General features: G+C 37.7%; 1 protein-coding gene across 1 annotated transcript in view; it reads left to right on the top strand.

Moving 5' to 3' along the window:
- cad (carbamoyl-phosphate synthetase 2, aspartate transcarbamylase, and dihydroorotase) overlaps window positions 1–23,698 on the top strand; it is a 30,098-nt gene extending 6,400 nt beyond the window's left edge. The window contains exons 10-44 of the mRNA XM_028040509.1: window positions 666–797; window positions 887–1,120; window positions 1,974–2,195; window positions 2,274–2,462; window positions 3,082–3,206; window positions 3,321–3,454; window positions 4,583–4,695; window positions 5,530–5,694; window positions 5,775–5,860; window positions 5,938–6,184; window positions 6,534–6,632; window positions 6,705–6,929; window positions 7,004–7,186; window positions 7,734–7,952; window positions 8,702–8,869; window positions 8,948–9,130; window positions 9,334–9,438; window positions 11,238–11,483; window positions 11,567–11,648; window positions 12,917–13,083; window positions 13,210–13,374; window positions 14,095–14,226; window positions 14,307–14,508; window positions 14,916–15,106; window positions 16,279–16,419; window positions 16,495–16,584; window positions 16,665–16,806; window positions 17,886–18,079; window positions 18,181–18,255; window positions 18,845–19,057; window positions 21,073–21,198; window positions 21,269–21,424; window positions 21,984–22,085; window positions 22,790–22,884; window positions 22,973–23,698. Coding sequence (XP_027896310.1) covers window positions 666–797; window positions 887–1,120; window positions 1,974–2,195; window positions 2,274–2,462; window positions 3,082–3,206; window positions 3,321–3,454; window positions 4,583–4,695; window positions 5,530–5,694; window positions 5,775–5,860; window positions 5,938–6,184; window positions 6,534–6,632; window positions 6,705–6,929; window positions 7,004–7,186; window positions 7,734–7,952; window positions 8,702–8,869; window positions 8,948–9,130; window positions 9,334–9,438; window positions 11,238–11,483; window positions 11,567–11,648; window positions 12,917–13,083; window positions 13,210–13,374; window positions 14,095–14,226; window positions 14,307–14,508; window positions 14,916–15,106; window positions 16,279–16,419; window positions 16,495–16,584; window positions 16,665–16,806; window positions 17,886–18,079; window positions 18,181–18,255; window positions 18,845–19,057; window positions 21,073–21,198; window positions 21,269–21,424; window positions 21,984–22,085; window positions 22,790–22,884; window positions 22,973–23,072 — 5,448 coding nt within the window. The 3' untranslated portion in view covers window positions 23,073–23,698. The remainder of the gene's footprint in view (window positions 1–665; window positions 798–886; window positions 1,121–1,973; window positions 2,196–2,273; window positions 2,463–3,081; window positions 3,207–3,320; window positions 3,455–4,582; window positions 4,696–5,529; window positions 5,695–5,774; window positions 5,861–5,937; window positions 6,185–6,533; window positions 6,633–6,704; window positions 6,930–7,003; window positions 7,187–7,733; window positions 7,953–8,701; window positions 8,870–8,947; window positions 9,131–9,333; window positions 9,439–11,237; window positions 11,484–11,566; window positions 11,649–12,916; window positions 13,084–13,209; window positions 13,375–14,094; window positions 14,227–14,306; window positions 14,509–14,915; window positions 15,107–16,278; window positions 16,420–16,494; window positions 16,585–16,664; window positions 16,807–17,885; window positions 18,080–18,180; window positions 18,256–18,844; window positions 19,058–21,072; window positions 21,199–21,268; window positions 21,425–21,983; window positions 22,086–22,789; window positions 22,885–22,972) is intronic.
- The last annotated feature ends 3,347 nt before the right edge of the window (window positions 23,699–27,045 follow it).

Here is a 27,045-nt window from a genome sequence, read left to right as displayed (position 1 = left end):
GTCATTTACAATAGAAACCACGTATTTTCACACACCTCAGAGAGACTCTTTTTATTTTTCAGTCTGAAGTTAAATCTGACTGAATATTTCTTGTTTAAATCAGTTTGAAATTACCAAAATTATTTCTATTTTCTGAACGACAAAAAACTTAGCCAAAACATTTTTCCTAGGGATTCTTTCCCTCATTTTCATTGTATATTGTGTTTAAGTATTAAATTTGAGCAGGAAGGTTATTTACCCACAATTTGCTTGGATTATTTCAATGTAATGAATATTTACCATTTCTAATGACTCAATGATTTATTGATCGTCTTATATTTTGTACGTCGGACCAAGTTATTGAAATTGGGAGATTATTTTGTTAAATTAGAACCACGTGTGAGAGAGAGACATTTCAAATGTAAAATTGTTCTATAATTTAGTTTAGAATGTAGAATACAGTCACAAAAATCTAAACTAATAAATAAGGTCATATAATAATGAATTGAAACTTTTTTTAGTTTGTATTTGTATTGTTTTTCTCTGATGCTGGAAGAATTTGAAAACTTCCAACGTTACCCTGAAATGTAAAGTGCTTAAATTATACTGTGGGAAAATTTTACTAACCCTGTAAATTTAAGTATTTATGTCTATTTTTCATTTTAACTCACTGTTTTCTTTTGCAGGCTATAAAGGCTCTGAAGGAGGAGAACATCCAGACTGTTTTGATCAACCCCAACATTGCCACTGTGCAGACATCCAAAGGTCTCGCTGACAAAGTTTACTTCCTGCCAATCACACCAGATTACGTCACTCAGGTGTGGATTCATCGTTTCCCTGCGATAAACCAAATAATCATGTAATTAGAGAGAAAGCAGCGATATAAAACACTGTGTCCCGTCTCCAGGTGATAAAGAACGAGCGTCCGGACGGCGTCCTGCTGACGTTCGGCGGTCAGACCGCACTGAACTGTGGCGTGGAGCTAACCAAGATGGGCGTCCTGGAGAAGTACAAAGTGAAGGTTCTGGGAACGCCGGTCGCCTCCATCGAGATGACGGAGGACAGAAAGATCTTTGTGGAGAAAATGGAGGAGATCAATGAACATGTTGCTCCCAGTGAGGCAGCTCTTTCAGTGGAGCAGGTGAGTTAAAAATTTTAAAATTTAACTTTGTGTTATGTTAATATCAGTGTTTCTGCATAGTTTTTCCCAAACTAAATTTAATATCCCATAATCTAAAAGTTGTTTCCATATTTGTTGCTCCATTATTCATCAATCCAATCACTCATTGATATTTTCCTTTCTCAATTTAACATCAATCAACTCTTTCCATTTCTTAATGTTTATGCAGATTATACATTTAGAAACTGATCTATCTAGGAATGTCACATTTAAACTTAATTTATACTTAAAATGTTCAAAATAACAACTAAAAAACTGCAAAAACAAAAATCTGGAGATGTTTTTTTTTTTATGAGACGATTGTGTAATTGTGGTTGGGGTTTGACGATAAATCAATTTGATCAGATTTTTGGTTTTTGAAAATATTTTGGAAAATCTGTTTATTTGGACTTTGAATTCAGGTCAACTCTATTAGGGTCAAACTAAGATTTTTTTTCTTTTTAATTTAAAAGCGATTGACGTGGTGACTTCATATCTTGGTAGCTTTTTTTCTGATTAAAGCGACTTTTTTTCTCATAATTTTTAAATGTTTTTTCTGGTGAAATTGCATCTTAGTTTGGTAATATTATGACTATTCTCATAATTAAACTACAATTCCTGAAGCTTTGTTCTAATACTCTGCCTTACAACTCACAGAAGGGATGATTATTCTCACTTTTTGAGAATAATTCTTTATTTCTGTCATTTATCATTTCAATATTAGAAAATAAACTAACACAAAAAGCTTATTAAAATCATGCCTGGAATGGAAATCTGAGATTTTATTTTTAAGCTATATTTTCCAGCCCTAGGTCACTTTTAATTTTTCTTCTAGGCGATTGCTGCTGCAGAGCGCCTGGGATTCCCCGTCCTGGTTCGCTCTGCCTTCGCTCTCGGCGGTTTGGGCTCTGGATTCGCCAACAACAGAGAAGAACTCATCTCCTTGGTAACGTCAGCCTTCGCTCACACCTCTCAGGTCCTTGTAGACAAATCCCTCAAAGGTTGGAAGGAGATCGAGTACGAGGTGGTCCGAGACGCCTACGACAACTGCATCACCGTGAGTACCTTGTGTTATATTTATTCGACCTGGAAAACCTTTTTTTTACTTTAACTTTCCCTTCCTGCTGCTGTTCAGGTGTGCAACATGGAGAACATCGACCCGCTGGGCATCCATACAGGGGAATCCATTGTTGTGGCTCCCAGTCAGACACTAAACGACCACGAGTACAACATGCTGAGAAACACGGCCATCAAAGTGATCCGACACCTCGGCATCGTGGGAGAGTGCAACATCCAGTATGCTCTGAACCCTGAATCTGATCAGGTACACCAAGATGTTTATGGAACCTGCAACAACGATGCAAACATTGGACTTATGGCTAATTGTCAATTAATGGTTTATTAGATTAAAATTTATTCCCATCAATAGGCCTGACACAATAACAAACTTTGCATACATTTTGGTAAGTTGTCCCAGACGTTATTGCAATAAATCATAATATTGTTTTGAGACTATGGCATTATAATGCAAGTACACATTCTCAAATATAATTAAACTTTAATTTCTAACGAACATCTAACAAGGGAACTCAAAGACATTTTAAATATTCAAAATAAATAAACAAAACACAACCAATACATTGCACACAGAAGACTCTGTATGTAAAGTTGTCCTTCAAAAAAAGGGACTAGATGAGACCAATTCACCAGATGTGAGACTTTTGCCATTCAGTTTTTGGTGAAAAGAGCCAATCAATCGTTCAAATTAAAATTATTGAGCTCATTTTAATTTAATTTAATTTATCCAGCAGAGGACACCACTCAGGTTTTTAAGAAACTGGCTGCTTATCAATAGGATCAATCAACTTTATTTTGGCTCATTGATTACATCTCTGCCTGTAAACATGTGTGCATTGCTGTAATCCTTCATACTCTCTCTGCAGTACTACATCATAGAGGTGAACGCTCGCCTGTCGCGGAGTTCTGCCCTGGCCAGTAAGGCAACTGGTTACCCTTTGGCGTATGTAGCAGCTAAACTGGGCCTGGGAATACCGTTGCCCCAACTCAAGTATGCATTTCAACCAACAAAACCTCTAATTTTGCAGCTTACATTTAAAATGTAATCTCTTTTTTTTTGTTGAGATGTAGCTGCTTCTGATGTGATTTTTGCTTCATCTTTTAGAAATTCGGTCACCAACTCAACCACAGCAAACTTTGAGCCTAGTTTGGACTACTGTGTGGTGAAGGTGCCTCGATGGGATCTCAGCAAGTTCCTGAGGGTTTCCACCAAGATCGGCAGTTCGATGAAGAGCGTTGGTAAGAGAGTATAAATATATAATCTTTCAATGGTTTCCTCAGTAATTTTAACTGCAAAATTTACTTTTTGCTTGTTTTTCTACTTCCATTTGGGTCTCTGCTGCTTCTAGAAACAATCCAAGTGCTAAAAAAAATATCCAGCAGTTTTACAGAAATAAGTTGATGTCTTTTTTTTAGTGGCGAGACTCTATAGCATTTTTTTAATTGAGTTAATTACAGGATTGGTAATTAATTAATTGAAATTAATCACAATTTCAAAAACCTCACAATTGAGTCACAATTGCCAGGCAATGCCTCATTACTTGGTCAGTTGGTTTTACCGCTGCATACAATGGCTGCTGGAAAATACATGTTTTGTTGTTGACATACCATCCAGAAACTGCTTGCTCCATTCTGGCTGGTTGTGCAGGAGGCTCCACTGCTGCTTTTTAAAGATATACGGTTGTATAATTGCACAAATGTTTGTAACCATTTTCATGTGCGAGTATAAACCTTGAGTTGGGAGGCATTGCCAGTGATATTTTAGTCAGAAATCAACTCATTCTGACTAAAATCTTGTCTAAAAATGATTTTGTATGGGGGGGAGTAACGAACATGTTTTGCATCCTGACTCGAAGTACTCTTCTTCACCTGCAGAGATCTGTTTCATAAGTTTATGCTATTGCTAGCTCAGTTTTCCAGATCTGTTGTATGGAAAAAAAGTTATTTGGATTTTCAGACTATTTTCCATCCCATATCCGACAGTCATCCGTCTGCTTGTTTGACCCTCCATCTTCTTGTTTGCCCATCAATCCTTTCATGCATCTGTCTGTCCATTCATCCATATGCCTGTTTGTTCACCCATCTGTGTATCTATCCATCCATTCTTCCCTCCCATCTGTGTTTGCAGATTCCAAATTTAAACCTCTTACACTGTAAATTATGCCGTAAGTTCACAGTATTTGCGTATTTATATTTTAAAGAAGACAAAAAATAAACTAATTTTACAACTGTAATAAACATGTTTGTGAAATACTTTGTAGAATCCTTTTTTTGTCTTATTTAAACTCAAATAGCTGCAGGCATTTTTGTCCAGTCATATTGTTTTCACTGAGTTTAAAGTTGTTGTTTTTTTAAATGTCCCCACAGGGGAGGTGATGGCCATCGGCCGCAGCTTTGAGGAGGCCTTTCAGAAAGCTCTCAGGATGGTGGATGAGAACTGTGTCGGCTTCGACCACACCATCAAACCCGTCTCCGAGAAGGTTTGTAAATCCTGTCTGGATCTTCTCACGTTTCTTTATTGACTTACGAAATCTTATCAACCTTTTCTAAATGAATAGATTATTGATGAATAGATTATTGAAATAATTGTCAACTAATTTAGTAATTGATCAACTAACTGGTGTATGCACACTCAAAAAAAGGTAATTTGCTAAGAGAACGGCATATTCAAAGCACTAATTAAGACAAAACTATGCAAAAATATGTACATTTTGCTTTTAAGATAAAAGAAAACTTGTCTGTAAATATATTAATCCTGAACTCCTCAGGTTGCCTAGGTTTAGTTGGAGTCAGTTCAAATTAAAAATTAAAATCTATTAAGGACCTTTTTATGTCCAAGTAGTAATCGATGAATCAAAAAAATGTCAACAGGTCAATCCTACACTGTATTGACAAGAAGAAAGAGCTGAGCTTTTCAAATTTTTATGTATTTTAAAATTATTTTTCTGGCTACAGATGCATCCTTTGCTACAAATGGCCAAGCTTTCACTAAATGCTGCTGTTGCGTTTATTTGCACATTTTAATGCTGTTCTAATATTGTATCAAAAGACTTCAGAATGTGCCAGTTTTTTAACCTATTAATCATCAGAATCATCAAAAAAGGATCTACTACTAAAATAGTCGTTAATCTTCAGAGGCCTCTTCAAATTTGTTGCAACACAGACGGCTATCAGAAATCCTTCCTGTTCACAGCAACTCATAAATGAAACTTGGATGGTATAAGTTATGACATTTGGGATAAATGAATTATTTTTGAGTTGAGTTGTATTTATTTGAGTCAGGTCATATCTTTCCGTCCCTCTCCCTTCTGCAGGAGCTGCAGACTCCCACTGATAAGCGAATCTTTGTTTTGGCGTCTGCGTTCAAAGCCGGCTACTCGGTGGATCAGCTGTATGAGCTCACAAAGATCGACCGATGGTTCCTGCACAAAATGAAAAACATTGCAGATCACGAGCGACTGCTCGAGAACTACAACCAGGTAAACTGTTAGATCATTATGAGTTTAGCTTTAAAAACAGATTGCACACTGAATTTTCTTCTTCTACCTAATAAATCCAGGTGGAGAGCACCATACCTCTAGACGTGATGCGTAAGGCAAAGCAGCTGGGCTTCTCGGACAAGCAGATCGCACTGGCTATACAGAGGTGGGTAGGAATCAGGACAGATTCAACTTAATCGTTTCTTCTCTGTTTTTCTTTAAATCAGTTTTCCTTTCTTGTAGTACGGAGCTTGCAGTCCGAAAGCTGCGTCACGATTACTCCATCCTGCCGGTGGTGAAGCAGATCGACACGGTGGCGGCCGAGTGGCCGGCGCACACAAACTACCTCTACCTGACCTACCACGGCACTGAGAACGATCTGAGCTTCAACGAGCCGCACGTCATGGTCATCGGCTCGGGCGTTTACCGCATCGGCAGCAGCGTGGAGTTTGACTGGTGCGCCGTCGGCTGCATCACGAAGCTCCGCAAGGTACGATCATTGGATATGGTCAAAATAGGGTGTAGGTTTTAAAAGAACGACTTCATATTAATGAAACAAAAACTAAAAATAAAAAGTCTGCAGCGAATGTATGTGTAATGCTCTTGCAAGTTTGTCATGTTTGATTCCTTTACTTTAAACATGTTAGAGAGAAACCGCATGATGTTACCAAAGTAATATCAGTTACTTTGCTCAACCTTATTTCAGAACTTCAGTTTTTCTAAACCCGAGCAGCTTTATAATCATTTTCATCCTCAGAGATACAAGAGAATTTCCCACCAGGTAGTTTAAAAACAAATTCAACTGAATTCAAGTTATTAAGCTGTGAACTTATTTACAGATGGGTTATAAGACCATCATGGTGAACTACAACCCTGAGACGGTCAGTACGGACTACGACATGTGTGACCGACTTTACTTTGATGAAATCTCCTTTGAGGTGAGTCGCCTGTTGAAGCAGATCTCTAAAAGAAACTCTGAGATATTAGGAAGTTTTTTTTACTTTGTTTAGGTGGTGATGGATATCTACGAGAGTGAAAACCCAGAAGGGGTCATCCTCTCCATGGGGGGTCAGCTGCCCAACAACATTGCCATGTCGCTGCACCGCCAGCAGTGCCGCATCCTGGGAACGTCACCCGAGTTCATTGACAGCGCAGAGAACAGATTCAAGTTCTCCAGAATGCTGGACACCATCGGGATCAGCCAGCCTCAGTGGAAGGAGCTTTCAGACACCGAGGTACGGCAAGCCGGAGGGACGATCACTTCAATGCCATGCTCAGTTTTTTAATTCTTCTTTCCCTCCTCCTGCAGTCTGCTGTGAAGTTTTGTGAGACAGTGGGTTATCCCTGCCTGGTCCGACCCTCCTATGTTCTCAGTGGTGCAGCCATGAATGTGGCATACAGCGACAGCGACCTTGAGAAATACCTGAGCAGCGCCGTGGCAGTATCCAAAGAACATCCTGTCGTCATCTCTAAATTCATACAGGAAGCAAAAGTGAGTTAAAGCTACAGCTGGGCAATATGGACTTAAAGTTTTATCACATTATTTTGCTGTACCATTGTGACAATAAGGTTTAACTGTATGACACTTGCTGTGTCTCCGTTGCGCATTTTGACATTTCAAAAATAAATTGGCTTAATGTAAACATTAGCAGAATATTGAGTTTTGTGCACATTTGTAATGGAAACACAGAAGTTATATCTCCACCAATGCAAATCCTTCCAATTTGTAACATGCTTTTTTAGAACAACAGTGATATAAAGAAGTGTGATTTTTCCTGCTAAACTGCACACAGTATGTTCATTATTGGTGTTTGCCATTTTCATTAAACAGTGAAGAAAATAGTAAAACTATCAATCCCATTAACGGACAGTTTTGGAAGGTTTTAGAAACCAGTAATTGGAATTTATTGTGACAATTATAAAATAAAATTTATATAATTTATCACGATAAATGATAAACTATACAATAATTACACACTTATGAAAAACATTGCCTCAGTTTACGGCTATGAAAATCTTTTTTTTTTGGTGTTTACCAGGAGATAGATGTGGACGCAGTTGCCTGTGACGGGGTAGTGACGGCCATTGCGATTTCTGAACACGTGGAGAACGCCGGTGTGCACTCCGGAGATGCCACTCTGGTGACGCCTCCGCAGGATCTCAACCAGAAAACCATTGAAAGGATCATGATGATCGTTCACGCCATCGGCCAGGAGCTGCAGGTCACCGGACCTTTTAACCTGCAGCTGATCGCCAAGGTGAGCCAGATTTGGGCTTTAAATCTTAATCATAAATGAATGAATTTTTGTTTCTTCACAGGTAGATTTTCAGTAGCATGGTTGATATTTCTTAACTTGTGAGCCACATGAACCAAAGCAGCTATTTATCAATCCACACTCTGCTGCTGTACTGGAGACTGAAATTTCAAGCAGCATGTCAGGCAAAGTTTTGAAATCAGGGAACATTTCTCCAATTGAAGTTATCAGGAATCTGAGCGAGGGATTTTCTGATCCCTCACCTTCTTTGGATGAGAAACTTTTTGTTTTGTTTTTGTTCTCTGTACATAGTTAAAACGTCTGCACCAAGTGGAGACAAGATTCACATCATTTTGATGTGAATTATAATCCATCAAAACGATGAACTGCCTAAAAACGTTCAAAGTGAAATATCCATTTAGCGCAAACTGCGACTGACACCCAAGGTTCTGTTTGAGAGAAACTAGCTTAATATTTTGAGTTTAAGAAATGTTATTTTTGTTTAATCTGCAGCCTTTGACAATTTAATTGACATTATCAGCTCTTATAAGTACTTAATTAAGAAAATTATTCAGCTTATATGAAAGGAATTAAATAACTTTGGCTTACGCTGTACATTTTATACCAATAACTGGACACAATATTTATTAATTTAATTTTTTTATTATTATTATTTTGAGTGTACTACCATTGATTACTTTAATCATACAGCATAGATTATTTAACAATATTAACTATTCCCTTCTCTAAAGGATGACCTGCTGAAGGTGATCGAATGCAATGTTCGAGTTTCCCGCTCCTTCCCTTTCGTATCGAAGACTCTAGGAGTGGATCTTGTTGCCCTGGCAACTCAAGTCATCATGGGAGTCGAGGTGGAGCCAGTCGGTCTAATGCGTGGAAAAGGGATTGTGGGAGTTAAGGTAAATCGACTCAACCCAGACATGCTTTTCTTCTCCTTCATCTGTTAAAACGATAACCGTGTGTCTTCCATTCTCCAGGTTCCCCAGTTCTCCTTCTCTCGCCTTGCCGGGGCCGATGTGGTGCTCGGGGTAGAGATGACCAGCACCGGGGAAGTTGCCTGCTTTGGGGAGAACAGATACGAGGCGTACCTCAAAGCCATGCTCTCCACAGGATTCAAGATCCCCAAGAAGAACATCCTGCTCTCCATCGGCAGCTACAAGGTATTAAACATGCTTTGAGTTTAGCAGATGTTTTTGTGAAAGTGAACCATTATGTGAACAAAGTTGTCATATGCAGATAAAACTGTAAATAAAGCTAAAATAAAATGTTTTACCAGTAATAGAAAAGTTTAGTGTTGGAGTTGAGACTTGAATGGTGTGAGATTGCCTTCCTTTTACTGATTCTTGTAATTGTGTGGCGATAGAACAAGAGCGAGCTGCTGCCCACTGTGAAGGCTCTGGAGTCTCTGGGTTATGACCTGTATGCCAGTCTGGGAACTGCCGACTACTACACAGAACATGGAGTCAAGGTAGGACTCTAAAAATATGTTTTTCTTCAATACAACAGCTGAAGCAGTTTAAAATAAAAAAAAAACTGCTGCTAAACACACACTCTGACAAATGCGTAACAGAGCAATTAGACATATGCATATTTACTCTGATAAAAAAATGGTCAAAAATAGCCTAGAAAGTGGTGGATGTGTAGATGGAATAAATAACTTTATGTTCCACACAGTTTATGAAGTAAAATTTGTATGTCAGCATTTTCTAAAAAGTCTGAGATTGAAAATGCAACACGGCAGATAAAAGTATTAATCAGCAGGTGGCAGTGTTGCACTGTTTAATGAATAGGAACTTTTTCATATGTATTGTAGATGGATATGCTGAAGCGATTAATTGATAAGGGAAATGATCAATTAATTAACTGGAGATTCAGACTCTAAGAAGGCCATTTGCTAAAAGAACAATACACTGATAACAGTAATTAAACCAAAACTTTTAAAAAATGTATACGGGATTTTCTGAATGATTAATTGTCCCTGACATTATTGCAACAAACGCTAATATTGTTTTGAGGCCATTTTCAAGTAATATAATGGTAATGGCATAATAATGCAAAGACAGATTCTCAGAGATGCCATCCATCCATTTTCTTCCGCTTTATCCGGGGTCGGGTCGCGGGGGTAGCAGCTTCAGAAGGGAGGCCCAGACTTCCCTCTCCCCAGCCACTTGTTCCAGCTCTTCCGGGGGAATCCCGAGGCATTCCCAGGCCAGCCGAGAGACATAGTCCCTCCAGCGTTTCCTGCGTCTTCCCCGGGGCCTCCTCCCGCTGGGACGTGCCCGGATCACCTCACCCGGGAGGCGTCCATCCTGACCAGATGCCCGAGCCACCTCAACTGGCTCCTCTCGATGTGAAGGAGCAGAAGCTCTACTCTGAGTCCCTCCCGGATGGCTGAGCTTCTCACCCTATCTCTAAGGGAGAGCCCAGCCACCCTGCGGAGAAAACCCATTTCGGCCACTTGTATCCGCGATCTCATTCTTTCGGTCATGACCATAGATGAGGGTAGGAACGTAGATCGACCGGTAAATCGAGAGCTTTGCTATGTGGCTTTTTTTGTGGTGAAGCTCTCTCTTCCCCACGACAGACCGGTACTGAGATGAATAAATTTAAATTCTAATCAACGTTTAACACTAGAACTGGAAGGCATTTTAAATACTCAAAATAAATAAAACAGAAACGACAAATAAAATAAATAGTGAAGTTTCTGTAAACAAAAATGTCCTTCAAAAAAGGGGCTAATTGACACAAGAGCACCAGACTAGAGACTTTCATCATCCAGTTTTTGGTAGAAAGAGAGAAAAGAAAAACCTGATATATCACGCAAATGGAAATTATTGAGCTTGTTTTAATTTATCATGTGATTTATTGCCTATTGTGACAAGCCTAGTTCTACCCTGAAGTCCTCAACTTGCAGTTTTAGCTTCACTTGGTAAAAAATCTATTAATCAACTTTTCCTTTCCTCTCATAATCCAAAAACAATAAACAACAAATATATTTTTAGCTGCAGATGCATCTTTTGGTACAAATGATCAAGCGTTCACCAAAGTAATGTTATATTATTGCATTTTAGGCAATAAAACATTTTTCTTATTTAAAAAAGGAAGCAAATTATTTTGCGCTTGTATTTTTCTAATGTATAAAAAGACTTCAGTGGTTAAATGAAAAATCAGAAGAATGTTCCAGTATTTTTTCATCCAATTAATTGTCAGAATAATTGTTTACTAGACTAACCGTCACTCTGTGTGACCTCGCCTCCTCCTCTCCAGGTGACTGCGGTGGATTGGCCGTTTGAGGAAGATGAGAGCGAAGGCCCCACTAAAGAGCGACAGCGCAGCATCATGAACTACCTGGAAGAGAACCACTTCGAATTGGTCATCAACCTCTCCATGAGGAACAGCGGCGGCCGACGCCTTTCCTCCTTCGTCACCAAGGGTTACCGGACCAGGCGGATGGCCGTGGACTACTCTGTCCCGCTCATCATTGACATCAAATGCACCAAGCTCTTTGTTCAGGTAACCTGGCACCTTTCCAGGCAATGCTCGTAAAACCTGCTGGGCAGGATCTGAAAGTATTCACGTGACTGATTTGTTTGTAGGCTTTGCGTCAGATCGGTCGATCGCCGCCTGTGAAAACTCACATCGACTGCATGACTTCCCAAACACTCGTCCGTCTGCCTGGTGAGTTACTACTAAATACCCTCATTGTCTGCAGCGTGAATATAAAAGGTGTTGAATATTTTTGTTTTGTTCTCTGTTTTAGCTGATTTAAAAAGACTACTCATACATTTTGTTGTCTCCTTTTAAAGTCAACACATTATGCTTTTAAATCCTTCCTTTTCACATTTAAATCTTTTTGTTGTGTTTTGTATAAAGTGGAGCTTCAGTGTTTTGTTCTGTATCTCCACATTGACCTCTGTACTGAGGTGTGTCCGAGAGCAACCTGTCTCTTTAAATGCAACTGAGGCACTTCCAGTGAAGGAGAAATACTAAACAATGTTGGCCTGTTGCCTAACAATAAGCAATAAATCTATTGATCCCATGATTAATTAAAATTAACTCAGTAATTTCCATTTGAAAGATTTATTGTTTTTCTTTTTTCAATCTCTTTCTCCCAAAAGCTGAATGATAACAGTCTTCAGTACTTTTGTCTCAACTAGCCCCTCTTTTTTAAAGACATTTTTGTTACCAGAAACTTCAGAATTTATTTAATTTGTTGTTGTATTTATTTTGAATAAATAACATTTCTTCCAGTTCCAGTGTTAATTTTTTTTTTGAATTTAGAGTTTGTTGATCTTTTAGAATGTATTCTTGAATTATTATGCCATTTCCATTATTTTACTTGAAAATGGTGTCAAAATAATATTATTATTGTGTGTCACAAAACCTTCTGGGCCTAAACACTCCACTTAAGGAAAAGTACAAATAGACAAAAAAGTACTCTAGTAAAAGTATCACATTAACAATTTTACTTGAGTAAAAGTAAGTACTTGCTTTTAAAGGTGCTTGCTGAATGTATTTTCTAATCATTAAATGTGCCTAGTGTATGCATATTATTCAGTACATTAATAATATTTTGTCATTTTAATGACCAATGATGCAAATAAGCTATGCTTCTATTGTTTGTACTTGTCATTCTGTGCATCAGAATTTCAGGGTTTGTTTGAATGCCACTAATGACTATACCTGAAAGATTTTATTTAACCCAAAGAGAGAAAAAACAATATTATTTTAACTGCAGTTTAACACATTGAAGTAAAAGTTGTCAGCCTGAAAAACAAACTACTGACATTTTCACTCCAATTTGTCATAAACTCCACAGTTAATAGTCGCCCAGCTCTAATATAAATACATTTTGTCTAGAAATTATTTTCTTACCTGTTAGCCTGTTAATTCAGCATAAAATGACCACTTTGTTGCAGTTAAATTGGCTTGTTGTTGATCTCCAGGTCTAATCGATGTCCATGTTCACCTCCGGGAACCCGGTGCCACCCATAAGGAGGATTTCTCCACCGGCACGGCCGCCGCTCTAGCAGGAGGCATCACTCTGGTGTGTGCCATGCCCAACACGTCGCCTGCCATCACAGACGCCAGCACCCTGGCGCTGGCACAGAAGGTACGCCTCCAGACAAAAATCATTTGAAGTAGAAATTCTAGATCAACATCTGTAAAAAGTCTTTTGTATAACCAAAACCAGAAATATTTGGTTAGATATGGCGTTAAATGTGTAATGTGTCATCAGCTTGCCAAAGCGGGCTGCCGCTGTGACTACGCCCTGTATGTTGGCGCTGCTACAGACAACGTTGCCACCCTGCCAACCGTCGCTGCCCAGACTGCAGGTCTGAAGATGTACCTGAATGACACGTACTCCACCCTCAAGATGGACAACGTCTCTCTGTGGATGGAGGTTGGTTAAATCAAATCATGTTATCCAAAAAGTACAGATGTTTTCACCTCAAAGCTCTGTAGCAGTGACTGTTCAAAAAATGAGGGTTTTTTTCCACATTTGTACATAGAATTTATATAAAAGACCATCTTTAATTTTTTAATTTTTGTTAAATAAAACAATCCTTTATGGGAAGTATCATTTTAAGAGGAGTAATGCATCTCGAAACTTTATTAGCTTCTTAAAAGAAAAAAAAAAACATCTGCATTTTGGTAAATGCAAACATGAAACCTTAGTTTTGGTTTCCATACACAGTAATACCTTGAAAAATCTTTTAAAGAGTTGCTTTACATTATGTTTTAATGTTGTTCACTTATCAAAAACGTTGTTCTAGCTTCCGCCTCACAGAGCATCTCTTCTGTACGACTCCCTCACTCAGCTCCTGCAGACTAGTCTGCAGCAATTAGCAAACATCTGGTGGAACTGCACTTCTGCTGAGCTCATTATAGTAGCTACTTATCAGTGAAATGCTGGGAAAAATGTTGATAATGGGTTATTAGAGGAGCCATGTTGTCATGACTTCCTCAAGTCAGAGTGTCTGAAAGAGTAGGAGTTTTAAAGAGACAAAGGCCCAATTTCAAGGCGCTGAGTTATAAAATCACATTTCTTTCAAGTCATATTTGATAAGCAGCATTTTTATAAGAACTGAAATTAAAATAGTTACTTGATTATTCTTTGCAGCAGTTTGAGAACTGGCCCAAGCAGATGCCCATCGTCGCTCACGCTGAGAAGCAAACTGTTGCTGCCATCCTGATGGTGGCGCAGCTCTACCAGCGTCCCGTCCACATCTGCCACGTGGCCAAAAAGGAGGAGGTAAGTCACCGTTCATATTCAGCTGGACTATGCAGACCTAACATCTATAAATTTTCCATCATTGATGAGTTGTTTTGTAGATCCTGGTCATCCGAGCTGCTAAGCAGAAGGGCATCCAGGTGACGTGTGAGGTGGCCCCCCATCACCTGTTCCTGTGCGAAGAAAATGTGACGGAGATCGGAGAGGGGCGAGCGCAGGTCCGACCGATGCTGGGAGCCCGCGAGGACATGGAGGCGCTGTGGGAAAACCTGGACGTTATAGACTGCTTCGCTACGGATCACGGTTAGTGAGCGCCAATTTTAGGCTATTTCACAAAGAAAATATTACTTTAATTCACATTTTGCACATTTTTATACTTCCATTATGGTCTCAACTGCCTCTAAAAACAACCCAAGCGCCGGGGGTGGGCATTTATTGTTTCGTTTACCATTTATTGCCATTAATTTTTTATAAGAATTTTGATTTATTGTTTTTATTGTTTTACGAAATGCTGCTTAAAATCGCTCATAGGGATCAATATTGTTTGATTAGTTTTACAGTTTTCTCCGTTTGTTCAATGAGGGTATCAGTATGTATCAATTAATGAACTAAAAAATATAATGAACATATTTTGTAGTCTACAGACCTATCCTAACCTGTTTAAGGATTCACGGCAGGTCGCATTTAGTTTTATTTCCTCTTGTCGACAGCTCCTCACTCTGTGGAAGAGAAGAGCGCTGAGCGTCCTCCTCCCGGTTATCCCGGCCTGGAAACGATGCTGCCACTGCTACTGACCGCCGTCAGCGATGGCCGCCTCACTCTAGATGACATCATCAGACGTCTCTATGACAACCCCCGCAAGATTTTCAACCTGCCTGTTCAGGAAAACACCTATGTAGAGGTACGTCATTAAGGCTGTGGCTTTTTTCTTTAGTTTACCAAGAATCATGAATTCCCAAAGGAACTGTAAAAGAAGGAGAATTACATGTATTAAAGAAATGGTGTGACAAAAATAATTACTAAATTGTGGCAAGATAAAATTTTTATATGTAGTAACAATAAAATGCTAACGATAAGTTGTTCATGATAAAATGTATTGAAATAGATTAAGTGTATGAAATCAGATTTTATTTTATTTTTTGTGGGGTTATGCTTGACTACAAATTGCATTGGACTGCTCATAGTAATAATGTAAAAGCTTAAAAAGTCAAAAACCATTGTAACATTGAATAAAATAAAAATATTTTCCAAATTAAAAAATTACTCTGTAAATTCTACTGTTAATATTTCCATAAATTACTGTGTGGAGATCTGGGGAAATTTATAAAAATAACAAAACCTGTCTACATGCATCAAAAGAAAGCTATCCAAATTATAACTAAATCAAATTTTCATCCAACTAATCAAATATTTCTTACAGTTATAAAACTTTATGCCTTTGTAGATCTCAGGAGTGCATTGACTATACATATCTCTTTCTAATAATCTCCTTCCAAGTTTTATACAGAAGTGGTTCAAAATTAAAGAAAAAACTGAATTGAGAGAGAAGAGTTTGTTTAAAAAAAAAGCTAAATGTTTGGGTGAATATTAAAAGCAATTGTTCTTAAATTTTTCAGGTGTGGAATAATTAAGAGTGAATTATCACTCTTAATTATTTAAGAGTGAAACTGTTTTTCACTCTTAAAATAAAAATAAAAATTATATGCTAAACAAATACAAAATGTTTTGATTATGATTGTTTATATTTTACGTGTTTGTCGACGGAATCAACTGGAATTACTTGGAGATAAAATATACAGGAAAAATTCTGCTATTTTGATTTTGATGATCCTGTAGTATAACAAACACTTTTTTCAGTACACACTTTGTGTTCTTGCCATTAACAGAAATTTAAACATTTCTTATTTCTTTATTAGTTTTCTCTTGGTAAGAAAAACAGATACGTACAAATTGAATATTTTTTTCCTTTTGTTTGTGTTCTTATTGTGTATTAAAAGGTTAAACAATGACAGAAATAAATAATAATAATAATCTGAAGTAATTCTGCTTTAAATATTTTTCTTGTTTTTTCAGGTTGATTTGGAGCAAGAGTGGGTTATTCCTCAGTCGATGCAGTTTACCAAGTCCAAGTGGACTCCGTTCCAAGGCCTGAAGGTGAAGGGTAAAGTTCTCCGGGTTGTCCTGCGAGGAGAGGTGGCCTACATCGACGGACAGGTCGGCTTCTTGCTCCACATCGTCTGTTTTATGAATGTTTTATTGGGTTTAAAGTAGAATATCTGTCCTCTTCAGGTTCTGGTTCCTCCTGGTTACGGTGAGGATGTGAAGACCTGGCCTGCTGCTTCCATACACTCAGCTGAACCAGTTAAAGACATCCCACTGGTATTCAACCTGAAACCGTAAAAGAAATGAAGTATCTTGAGATTATTTTTATTCAGAAAGTTTGCTTCCTGCTCCATCAGTCTCCGGAGCGACCGCGTCCGACTCCTCCTCGTGAAGGACACGTCCGGACCAGACCTCCAAGTCCCAGACGCGTTCCGGGAGAGTCCCGTTTCCTTCTGCCGCCAAGACTCCACCGTTCCTCTGATCCTGGACTGCCACCAGGTACTACAATACCCATCATGCCTCAGCGTGGTCAAACCTTCTGTCAATAGATCTGTCCATATATTCATTTTAATTTCAATAAGCTTAAATTTTTAACAAACCTTTAACACTTGAACTAGAAGACATTTTAAATATCCAAAACAAATGGGAAAAGCAACTGAAACGACAAATAAAATGGATACTGACGTCTGTAAACATATTTGCCCTTCAAAAATGAGGCTAGGTAAGACCAAAGCACCGAGCTGAAGACTTTTGTCAGTCTGGTAGAAAGAGAGACATGGGAAAAATAAACACTCATGCAAATGGAAATGATCAAGCTTGTTTTAATTTATCATGCAATTGATTGATTGATTGATTGATTGATTGATTGATTGATTATTGCGACAGGCTAAACACCGACATAGGCGATAAGATAAGATAAGATTTATTTGTCATTGTCATCAACAGATTACAACGAGATTGAGATTTGCTCGACTCGAGTTAAGATGCAGGTTATGTGTATATTCATAATATACAAAGATAAAGAAATAAATAGTACAAAATGAGAAATAAATAACATCAGAAGATGGTTGCAGCGCCTGGAGGTGTCGCAACAGAATTTACATTTTTAACAAAGTGGTGTCAAGAGCAGAAGTTCTTATGCCTTTGAATTTAGTGCCATGATTGCCATCGGGTAAAAACTGTTTTTTAGGCGATTTGTCCTGGTTTTTATTGCTCTGTATGTCTTGTCTGATGGCAGCAGCTGGAAGAGACCATGGCCAGGGTGTGAAGAGTCATTTAAAATGTCCAAAACTTTCTCGTGGAGCCTGGAAGTGTAAATCTGTTCCATAGATAGAGACTGATCAACTCTTTTTGTAAAAGCAAAAAATTAGTGAAATCAACTAATTTAGTAATCGACTAAACTGATGATGTGAAAATGTTTTTGCAAAATTCAGGAAGTTATTTCAAATTTTTCCATTTCCATCAACCTTTTCTGATGTTCTGATGTCAAATGTTAATGGGAATACAGTTATTGTGAAATGTTCCAGAGGAACATCATTGTTTATGGGCCGCTGCTTGTGTTTTACTGATTCCTGTAGACCTGACCATGGTCCCGCCTTCCGGTTCTGGTGACGCCTACAGTCATCCTCCGCCTCTGTCCAGGCTGCTCTCCCCTCTGTCCGAGTCCAAACAGTTGACTCCCTCCCAGGTGCCCCACTGCCAGACGTCTCCCCTGCTTCACCCACTGGTGGGCCAGCACATCCTGACCGTCAGCCAGTTCAGCAAAGAGCAGGTACCTCCATGACAAAAACTCATGCAGGACATAAATATGGCTGTAGTTCTGTTAAATCACAATCAGGTTTTATTTTTTGCTTTTTTTTTTGTCTCCTTCAGATGTCCCACCTTTTTAATGTTGCTCACACTTTGCGGTTGTTGGTTCAGAAAGAGCGAAGCCTGGAAATCTTGAAGGTAACTTATCTTAAGACGTGTTATGCAAAATTCACATTTTTTATGTTTTTGAACTTCCATTTGTGCTTCTACAAACAGCCCAACCATGAAAAAAAAAAAAAAGTTTTTTGGTTTCAACATGTGTTAAAAGCCCAAGAACAAAAATGTTAATAGTTTTGGAAGTGGACACTTCTGATATGTAATGGCAAATTGTTCCATAACTTAAATATGAAATAAATAAGATATAAAATCACATTTGCATGTGCTGTACAATGACTGATGGAAAAGTTGGTAGTTTTGTTGTTGACACAGAAACCACTTGCTGTGTTCTTGTTGATTGTGCAGGGGGCTCCACATCTGCTTTTCAAAGATGTACAGACGTATAATTGCACATCTGTTTGCAGCCATTTTCACATGTGATTGTAAACATTGAGTTGCAGCTTAAGTGACAGCTCAAACAACTCGAGACTAAAGTCTCATTATCTTAAAATGATTTTGTGCAAAACATTTAATAGCCGTAGACCTATCCTAACATGTCCAAAGAAAGACTATAGACCACCTTTAACATTTATATTTTCTGTCTAATTGTTGTTCTATCCTCTCCTATCAGGGTAAAGTCATGGCGTCCATGTTCTACGAGGTCAGCACTCGAACCAGCAGCTCCTTTGCAGCAGCCATGCAGCGTCTGGGTGGCTCCGTCGTGCATTTCAGCGATTCCACGTCTTCCTCCCAGAAGGGAGAGTCGCTGGCAGACTCTGTTCAGACCATGAGCTGCTACGCTGACGTCCTGGTGCTCCGACACCCGACTCCCGGAGCTGTGGAGGTGGGTTTCTGGATCAACACACATTCTTAAAAACTTCAGACAAGACGACGCTTTCAAGGTTTTAAATTCCATTTTATAATCATTGAGTGTAACTTTATTCCTATTTTAAAAAATTAAGACTTGGGGAACGATTTTACCCACATGGATTCTGAACATTTAAGAACATATTTTGTTTATATTTTCAATTTAAAGGAACAATTAAAATTTTGTAAAGGACTGTTACACATAGTTGGGACTACAGGTGAAAAATAATTTTTCCCCATAAACTGTAATCACACCCCTCTTCCTTTTTAAAAGTCCGCTCATTTTTATCATATCTGAAAAACATAACTTTCCCATTCAGTTAGTTTCTTAGGTTTTATTTTCTTACTCTAGTTCAGTAGATCAGTGTGGATGGGAAGTCTTCTCCATTCAAGGGGTAAGGAGTTTTTTAATCAAAGATTTGAGTGGAAGAAGCTTTGGCTGAGTGCTTTGCTCTTACATTTTTAAACGCTAACATACAGTTGTTTGCACTGACATTTGTTAATTTGTACAAAGGAGTTTAACATAGAACTGCTGGAAAGCTATTGTCTTTGGCTTTTTGTGTTTTTCTTTTTGATATAGCATGGTAACTCAATTCTTACAATCTGTCATCTCGAAGCCAAGGGCAGATGACCGCCTATCGACAAAACATAACCTGCAATTGCTTTGACAGATCACTGCCTGTTTCTCATTAATTTGCTTTTAAATGTTTAGATTAGAGGTTCATGCTTTGCATTTTTGAAGTTTTATAGTTTAGGTCAATCTGAAAGAGCAGTAGAGATACACTTGTCATTCTGATCCTGATTATTCCCAAGCCTGCCAGACATCAGACATACAAACTGAATCTGCTTTTCTAAATGTTTAAATGCAAAAAAGCTTAGAAAATCTGTATCAGATTCGTATCTGATTTAGGGTGTTTATACACCTGTTAAGGGAACCGGTAGACTCGGTTTGACTGGGGACCAAAGATACAATTGTTAGAACTAAACCAGGGGTCTCAAACTCCAGGCCTCGAGGGCCACAGTCCTGCAACTTTTAGATGTGCCTCTGCTGCACCACACCTGAATAGAATAATTAGGTCATTAAGGCTCTGGAAAACTGATCTACACAAGGAGGAGGTCATTAAGTCATTTCATTCCAGTGTTTTGTACCTGTGGCACATCTAAAAACTGCAGGACTGCGGCCCTCGAGGACTGGAGGTTTGAGACCCCTGACTAAGCCCTTTGAGCAACCTGTCCCCCTCCTCACCTGTGGGGGCGCTGCATCAAGAACTTATGAAGGAAACAATACAAAAATCTCTGAAGAAGACACAGTGAAATTTTCTTCTTCACCAAATGGAAACAGATTTTGTGAAGCTCGTAGTGTCAAATTTTAGTAGCGGTAGTAGGATTTCTGTTTTGTCTTTGGTAAAATACCACAAGCAGCTTCTTTTGCATTTGTTTTGATTGAATTTACCCAGAATGCAGTCCGGTTCCGGTACGGTGTAGTCCGTTTTCTGCTTTTGGAGTAGTCTCCGAAACCGAGGTTTGTAGGCAGACCGGAGTTGACTTTTTTGATCTGCACCAGAGTTTGATTGCACATTCACACCTCCACAAACGAGTCAGACTTTCCAGGCAAACGAACTATAGTTTGACTAAAGCTCACTGAACGGGGCTGGTGTGAATGTCTTCTTGATGCCACATATGGAAGTAGCACAAAATTAATTTTTTGGAAGAGAGGGGTGAAAAGATTGCAGTGAAAAAGTTGAATATGGGCCAAAAAAAAAAAGGAATCAGATTTAGGTGGCATTTGCTTGCTGTGACTAAAACTTAAAACAAGCATGACTTTAACCTAAAAGCTCATTTTACAGCAAAACGCAAGTAGTGTTGAAATCTATTGGAAATTGCTAGTTAAAAGTTAGGCAGAAAACTAAACCAGTACTCTGCAGGTCACATTCTAGCTGCATGATTTGTGAACCAGTCTAGTATTTTAACATTGTTATATTTTATCTGCAGAATGCATCCCGTCCCTGCCGTAAACCAGTGATAAACGCCGGCGACGGCGTCGGGGAACATCCCACCCAGGCCCTGCTGGACGTCTTCACCATCAGGGAGGAACTTGGGACGGTCAACGGGATGACGGTAAAACCTGGGAAACTCAGATCGTGATCTGAATCAGGAGCACAACACTTACGGTTTGTTTTTCTGCTAGATCACGATGGTTGGAGACCTGAAACATGGCCGCACTGTTCACTCTCTGGCCAAGCTGCTGACTCAGTATCGCATCACTCTGCGCTACGTAGCGCCTAAAAACCTCCACATGCCTGCAGAAATCATCAGCTATGTGGCTTCGAAGGGCATCAAGCAGGTGAACAGCATAATTTTTTAAGTGAACAAAGGAGAAAAATACCAAGATATTACATAACCACAGTAAAATAAGCTTTTCATATAAATTTCCCCTCTAAAAATATGTGAAATAATTTTTTAGAGATAAAAAAAAATCTAAAACTAATTTTATTTCATGTTACACTTATCAATTAATCATAACTAATGTGATTAATCGTTTCAACCATAGTTTGAAGATCCCTAATTTATGTTTTCATTCTTATTGAAACCATTGGTCAGTGGAGAAAGACATTTTTAACTTATTATATGGGAAAATGTCTTGTTCCATTGGCAGAGTTTTTCACTTATCAACTATAACTTTTTCAATAATAAGGAATCATTGAAGTAAAACTAGCTCTTATTTCTTGCTGAAAAGTTACTTGTAAGTTAGTACACATGAAAAAAGACGAAACTAATGTATTTACACTAGAGAATAGACCATAAATACTTTAAGATTTTGTGTTTTTGCAGTGCACAGACGAACCCAGAGTGTAAAAATGGCTTCCAGCATAATAAACTGATTAGTTTTACTTTTGTAACAGGAAGAGTTTGACAGCATTGAGGAAGCTCTGCCTGAGACGGACGTCCTGTACATGACGAGGATCCAGAAGGAGAGATTTGGATCTGAGGATGAGTACAAAGCTGTAAGTTGGGTTTTAGTTTTAAACATTCAGAGAATGTTATGAAGTAGAGCTACGACTAATGATTATTGTAGAAATTGATTAATCTACCGATTATTCTGACAATTAATGGGAATGAAAAATGGCACATGCTCGAGTTTTTTTTATTTATTTAACCACTTATTAGAAATACATAAAAAGATGTGATAAACTAATAATTAACATTTTATTGCCTAATATGTAATACTGCAACATTAGAACTCAAGTGGTATAAAAATATACCCCTTGAGATGCTAAAACAAATTTACAGGCAATGTGATTTTTATCTTAAATGCAAAATTTACATTCTTTGTACAGTTTTGGTTCTTTTGTTGGTATTGTTTTTCACCAAATGCCTTTTTTTTTGTTCCAGTTAGTGATTAATTATTACTAAATTAGTTGATAATTATTTCAATAATCCATTAAGTAACATTATATTGCCTAGTGTGCAATAGCATAGCATGCTGGTTAGTAAATCTGAATTAATTGAAGCTAAAACTATCCCGCCTGAGAACATTTGGCTATGGGAATGTGTTTTTTTCATCAAATGGCTTTTTTGAGTCTCTAAACTCCGGTTAGTGATTAATCTACTACAAAATTAGTTGTTGATTATTTTAATATCGATTCATCACAATTAATCGTTTCAGTCCAGTTATGAAGATCCTTAATTTCCTGTGTTTTTTTATTAGTGTTTTGGTCAGTTCATCCTCACTCCTCACATCATGACTGTTGCCAAAAAGAAAATGGTGGTGATGCATCCACTGCCCAGGGTCAACGAAATCAGGTGAGTTCCTGTTTTTATTGTGCAGCAAAACTCATTCAAAAAACAAAAACTTTCCGGAGTAACTTAATTTTTCCTTTCTTCCCATCAGTCCGGAGGTGGATACAGACCCCAGGGCTGCATATTTTCGTCAAGCTGAGAACGGCATGTATATCAGAATGGCCCTCCTGGCCACCGTACTTGGCAAATAAATCCATATTTCAGTTATTTGTAGCACAACGGGTGAAAGTTTGAAGTGCTAAACTGTAGTATTTTTATGTTTTTTCCTGAAAATCTGTATAAATTTTATTAGCAAGATGACATGAGAGCACAATTTAGATTATTAGTTTTAGAGTTTCTAAGATGCTGCTTTAATGTTACATTTCTAGGTCTTGGTTTTTTTCCTATTTGAAGCCATTTGGTGGATGTTGGTGGGACTCTCTTAAAGGAATTTGAGAACAGATTGTTCCTTTATGCTTATGAAATACATATTCTGTTGGCTCGTGGGATCAGTTAAAGTCCTACTAATACCGGTTCTGCTCTGACCAATCATCATACCAGCTGATGTGGAAAATGCAAATTTTCTACCAGAATATTCCTTAAAACTTGATCAGTGGAAATAGAAAACACACAGGTGTTCTTTAACCATTGTCTGTGTTTAGAAGTTTTAACTGTTACTGTCAATGCTTTCTTGTACTGTAACTTCTTAAAAAGTTAAAAAGTTCTTAAAAAGTTATTACTTGTGTACTTTATATGATACTGAAAAGTTTTTAGTCCAAATCTAAAAGTATGTCAGTAAAAGTGTTGAACCTGAAATAAAAAGATTTTTCCAAAGCTATTGTAAAAATTGGAGTCAGAATAATTTGAACCATAAATGGGTAGCAATGTTTGAAATAAAGACTTCTGGATCAAGATTTGATAGCACTAAAACTGCATATTACATGAAATCAAATGTATTTTCTAACAAATAACAATTTTATTTCTTGTAGAGATGAGGGAGTAAAATTCATAATTAAATTTGCTTTGTAAACTTGCAAGAAAAAAGTTAATGCTTTAAAAGAGTTTAGAATTTGAGATGCAATAAAGTGAATGCAGATTCAAAGGGAAAAAAATATACATAAACAAAAAAGTAGACTATTGTAGGAGCAAATGTACAAATTAAAAGGAAATGTCTTGTATGGTTATTAAAAATTGGATACTCAAATTTTAAAATGTGCACAATCTGCTGGAGTATAGTTAATAGTTGCAATTTGGGTTTTACCAAATTTTTGATTTTTGCTTGTTTCTGATTAAGGAGGTTATCAAATGGGAAAAATTATATATTTACATATGATCCTATTTCAGGTTGCATATTTGTTCAGTGGTTTGAATTTAAATGCATTTACTACTTGCCATTGTTCCTGGGACAAAAACAAATAGTTCAATAAATAAAATAACTGAAATGCAAATGAAGTTTTGTGTCAGCTTAGAAAGAAAACAAATATTATTAACAACTAGACTAAAGGCTTATAAACAATAGTCAACAACCATTAATCTATTTTATTATTGCATAGCATTTTTAAAAACTTTTTTCTGACCCACACTTTGACAACAACTGGATTAAAAAACGGGATGCAGTTCAACATTCAGAACTGTTTGTAGAAAAAATTCAACTCCTACTGTGCAACTGACTCAGCAGAAATAAACTTTTATTGTGAAAAGCAGGGCCGGCCCAAAGCAAAGCAAACTGAGCGGCCACTTGGGGCCCCCTAAGTGGAACTGATTTAAAAAAAAAAAAAATTATGATTTCTATGTGATTATATTAAGAAAAACACACAAATTCATTATAAGGTTGTGATTTTTATTTTTACAATATATGTTTGGTAATGTACGTGGAAATCTTTTTTATATGGACAAAAAGAAACATTAAAAAATAAATTGCTCTTGGGCGTCCCCTGGTGGCCGCAGTATGTACCGCAGTGCACGGTAATATGAGCTTCAATGTGCAGTGCATATCCAAAGCTCCGGTGGAAGATAAGCAAGTAAAACAATGTAGCCAAAAAGGACTTATCCTTCAGGGAGAGAGAATAGAGTAAATACAAGATAAAAGTATGTTTTCCTTCGTAATGTTTATCAGAAAGATTTGTGGAGATGCTAATAGAAACTTGGCTTAATAGAGACCTTGAACGGTCCAGTTCAATGTTTGTATTTGTGTGAAACTGAGTATTAATTTTAAATGAGTTGATTCTCATATTTGGCCCTGTATATTTCTGAGGTTTTTTGGCTCCAAAACTCCGTGTTTGATAACGTTTGGAAACAATAATTAAGACTTCTCAACTTTTGACATTGTCTAGCAAACAGTTTTTACATCAGGCTACATGACTACTGCATTTATATATCAGTGAGCTGCTCTGAGCTGTAGTTAGCGATATTTATTAGTTTACTGCTGAGCATGATCATTTATGTATCTAAAACAAACATTTCTAAATCAAGTTATGTGAAACTTCTCTAATTAAAATTGTTTGAAGGCTCAGAATCAGCCCAGTACCGATCCATATTCTCAGGTGAGAAAGACTCACCTGGTATAAATTAAATATTTAACTATTGTAATAACACTTAAGATAAATTTATTTTATCAAAGTATGTCATGAATATGTGCATGTATTCCATTTAAATAGGGCTGCACCGATTGCAGTTTTATGGTTGATTGCTGATTACCAATCTTTAAAAAGCCTGACCTGCCAATTTAGATTTTGGTTGATATGAATTTTGTTTTGTCTGAAATGTCGCTAAATGTAACAAGAAAATCACTAAGTTGGCAGCAATGGAGTGAATATTAACTGTAAACGTGCAGACCTGACCTGGTGGGTCGGTCCGTCAGTCACACCTCTCACTGCAGAGCAGAAGAAAACAGAGACAGATTTTTAAGCCTTTGCTGACAAAGATAAGATTAGGGGATAAGATGGGCTTCACATGTAAGTTTCGGACAATCACCCATTCCCCAAAATTAAGAAAATCGGTACCAATAAATCTTCTGGCCAATAAATGCATCCTATATTACATGTGCATATAGAATATAATGTAAACAGCACTATCGGACAGAGATGCAATAAGTTTAGCAGGTTTTTGAATAATCTAACACTTGATTGCAGCCAGTCCACAATATTAGCAGAACTAGAGGGCCCCAAAACCAAATTTTGCTATTTGCGTATGCATATCAGCAGAGATAGGTAGTAACTATTTATACTCAATTAAATTTTCTTGAATAACAGTTGGGGAAAATGTACTTTTGAGTACTTTCACTGCACTTTTACTTGAGTGACATCAAGCATTGCTACTCTTTAGTAAAATGTATCTCTACTCTACCCTCTGTAACCTACGGAGCCCTCTAGGGGACACGGGGAATTTTTTTTCTTTTGCGTTCCCTCGCAAAACTTTTGCGTTCCCTCGCAATACTTTTGCGTTCCCTCGCAAAACTTTTGCGTTCCCTCGCAAAACTTTTGCGTTACCTCGCAAAACCTTTTGCGTTCCCTCGCAAAACCTTTTGCGTTCCCTCGCAAAACCTTTTGCGTTCCCTCGCAAAACTGTACTGGTCAGTTATGCAGCATAATTGAACACTGCCAGCCTTTCTTACGGTGGGCGCCGTACTTTCTGCTTTAATATAAGGTTATGTGAGGTTTTTCCATGAATGTTAGTATCTTTTTGTGAAATATCTGAAGTTTTATATCTTTCTTTAGGATAGAAAGGCACCACAAACCTACGATATAAACAGAAACCTTCCGTAAGTAGGAAAGAAATAAAAACACATTATAATTTGGACTATTTCTGAGTTATTATCGCGGGTAATAAATCATCTGACAGTTTTGATTGTGTCTCTGTTGTGTTCGTAGTCTGAATGGTTTAAAGAGCTGCTTTCAGTGCCGCTCCATCTTCGCCTTAACAGACATAAACATGCAGTAATAAATCGATTTTCAATCAGTGTTTTGCACCAAACAGTTTTTACTGTTAACAAGTTTTTATTATTAAAAACACGACAAACTAATGATGGTAAAGGGCCGCTCTGGGTTAACTCGGGGAATCTCATCTGTCCGTTTATCAATCAAGTCCAAACCTTTTCTTTGTTCTGTCACAATTATCGATTTATTCCATTTTGATGATCAGGCTCCAAACTTTGCAAGGACTGACCGCCCCGCTCACCGCTTCCTA

The sequence above is a fragment of the Xiphophorus couchianus genome, chromosome 15 (assembly GCF_001444195.1).
Source record: "Xiphophorus couchianus chromosome 15, X_couchianus-1.0, whole genome shotgun sequence".
Taxonomy (NCBI): Eukaryota; Metazoa; Chordata; class Actinopteri; order Cyprinodontiformes; family Poeciliidae; genus Xiphophorus; species Xiphophorus couchianus.
Note: the sequence above shows the minus strand (reverse complement) of the source record. Positions and strands in the feature narration are given on the sequence as shown.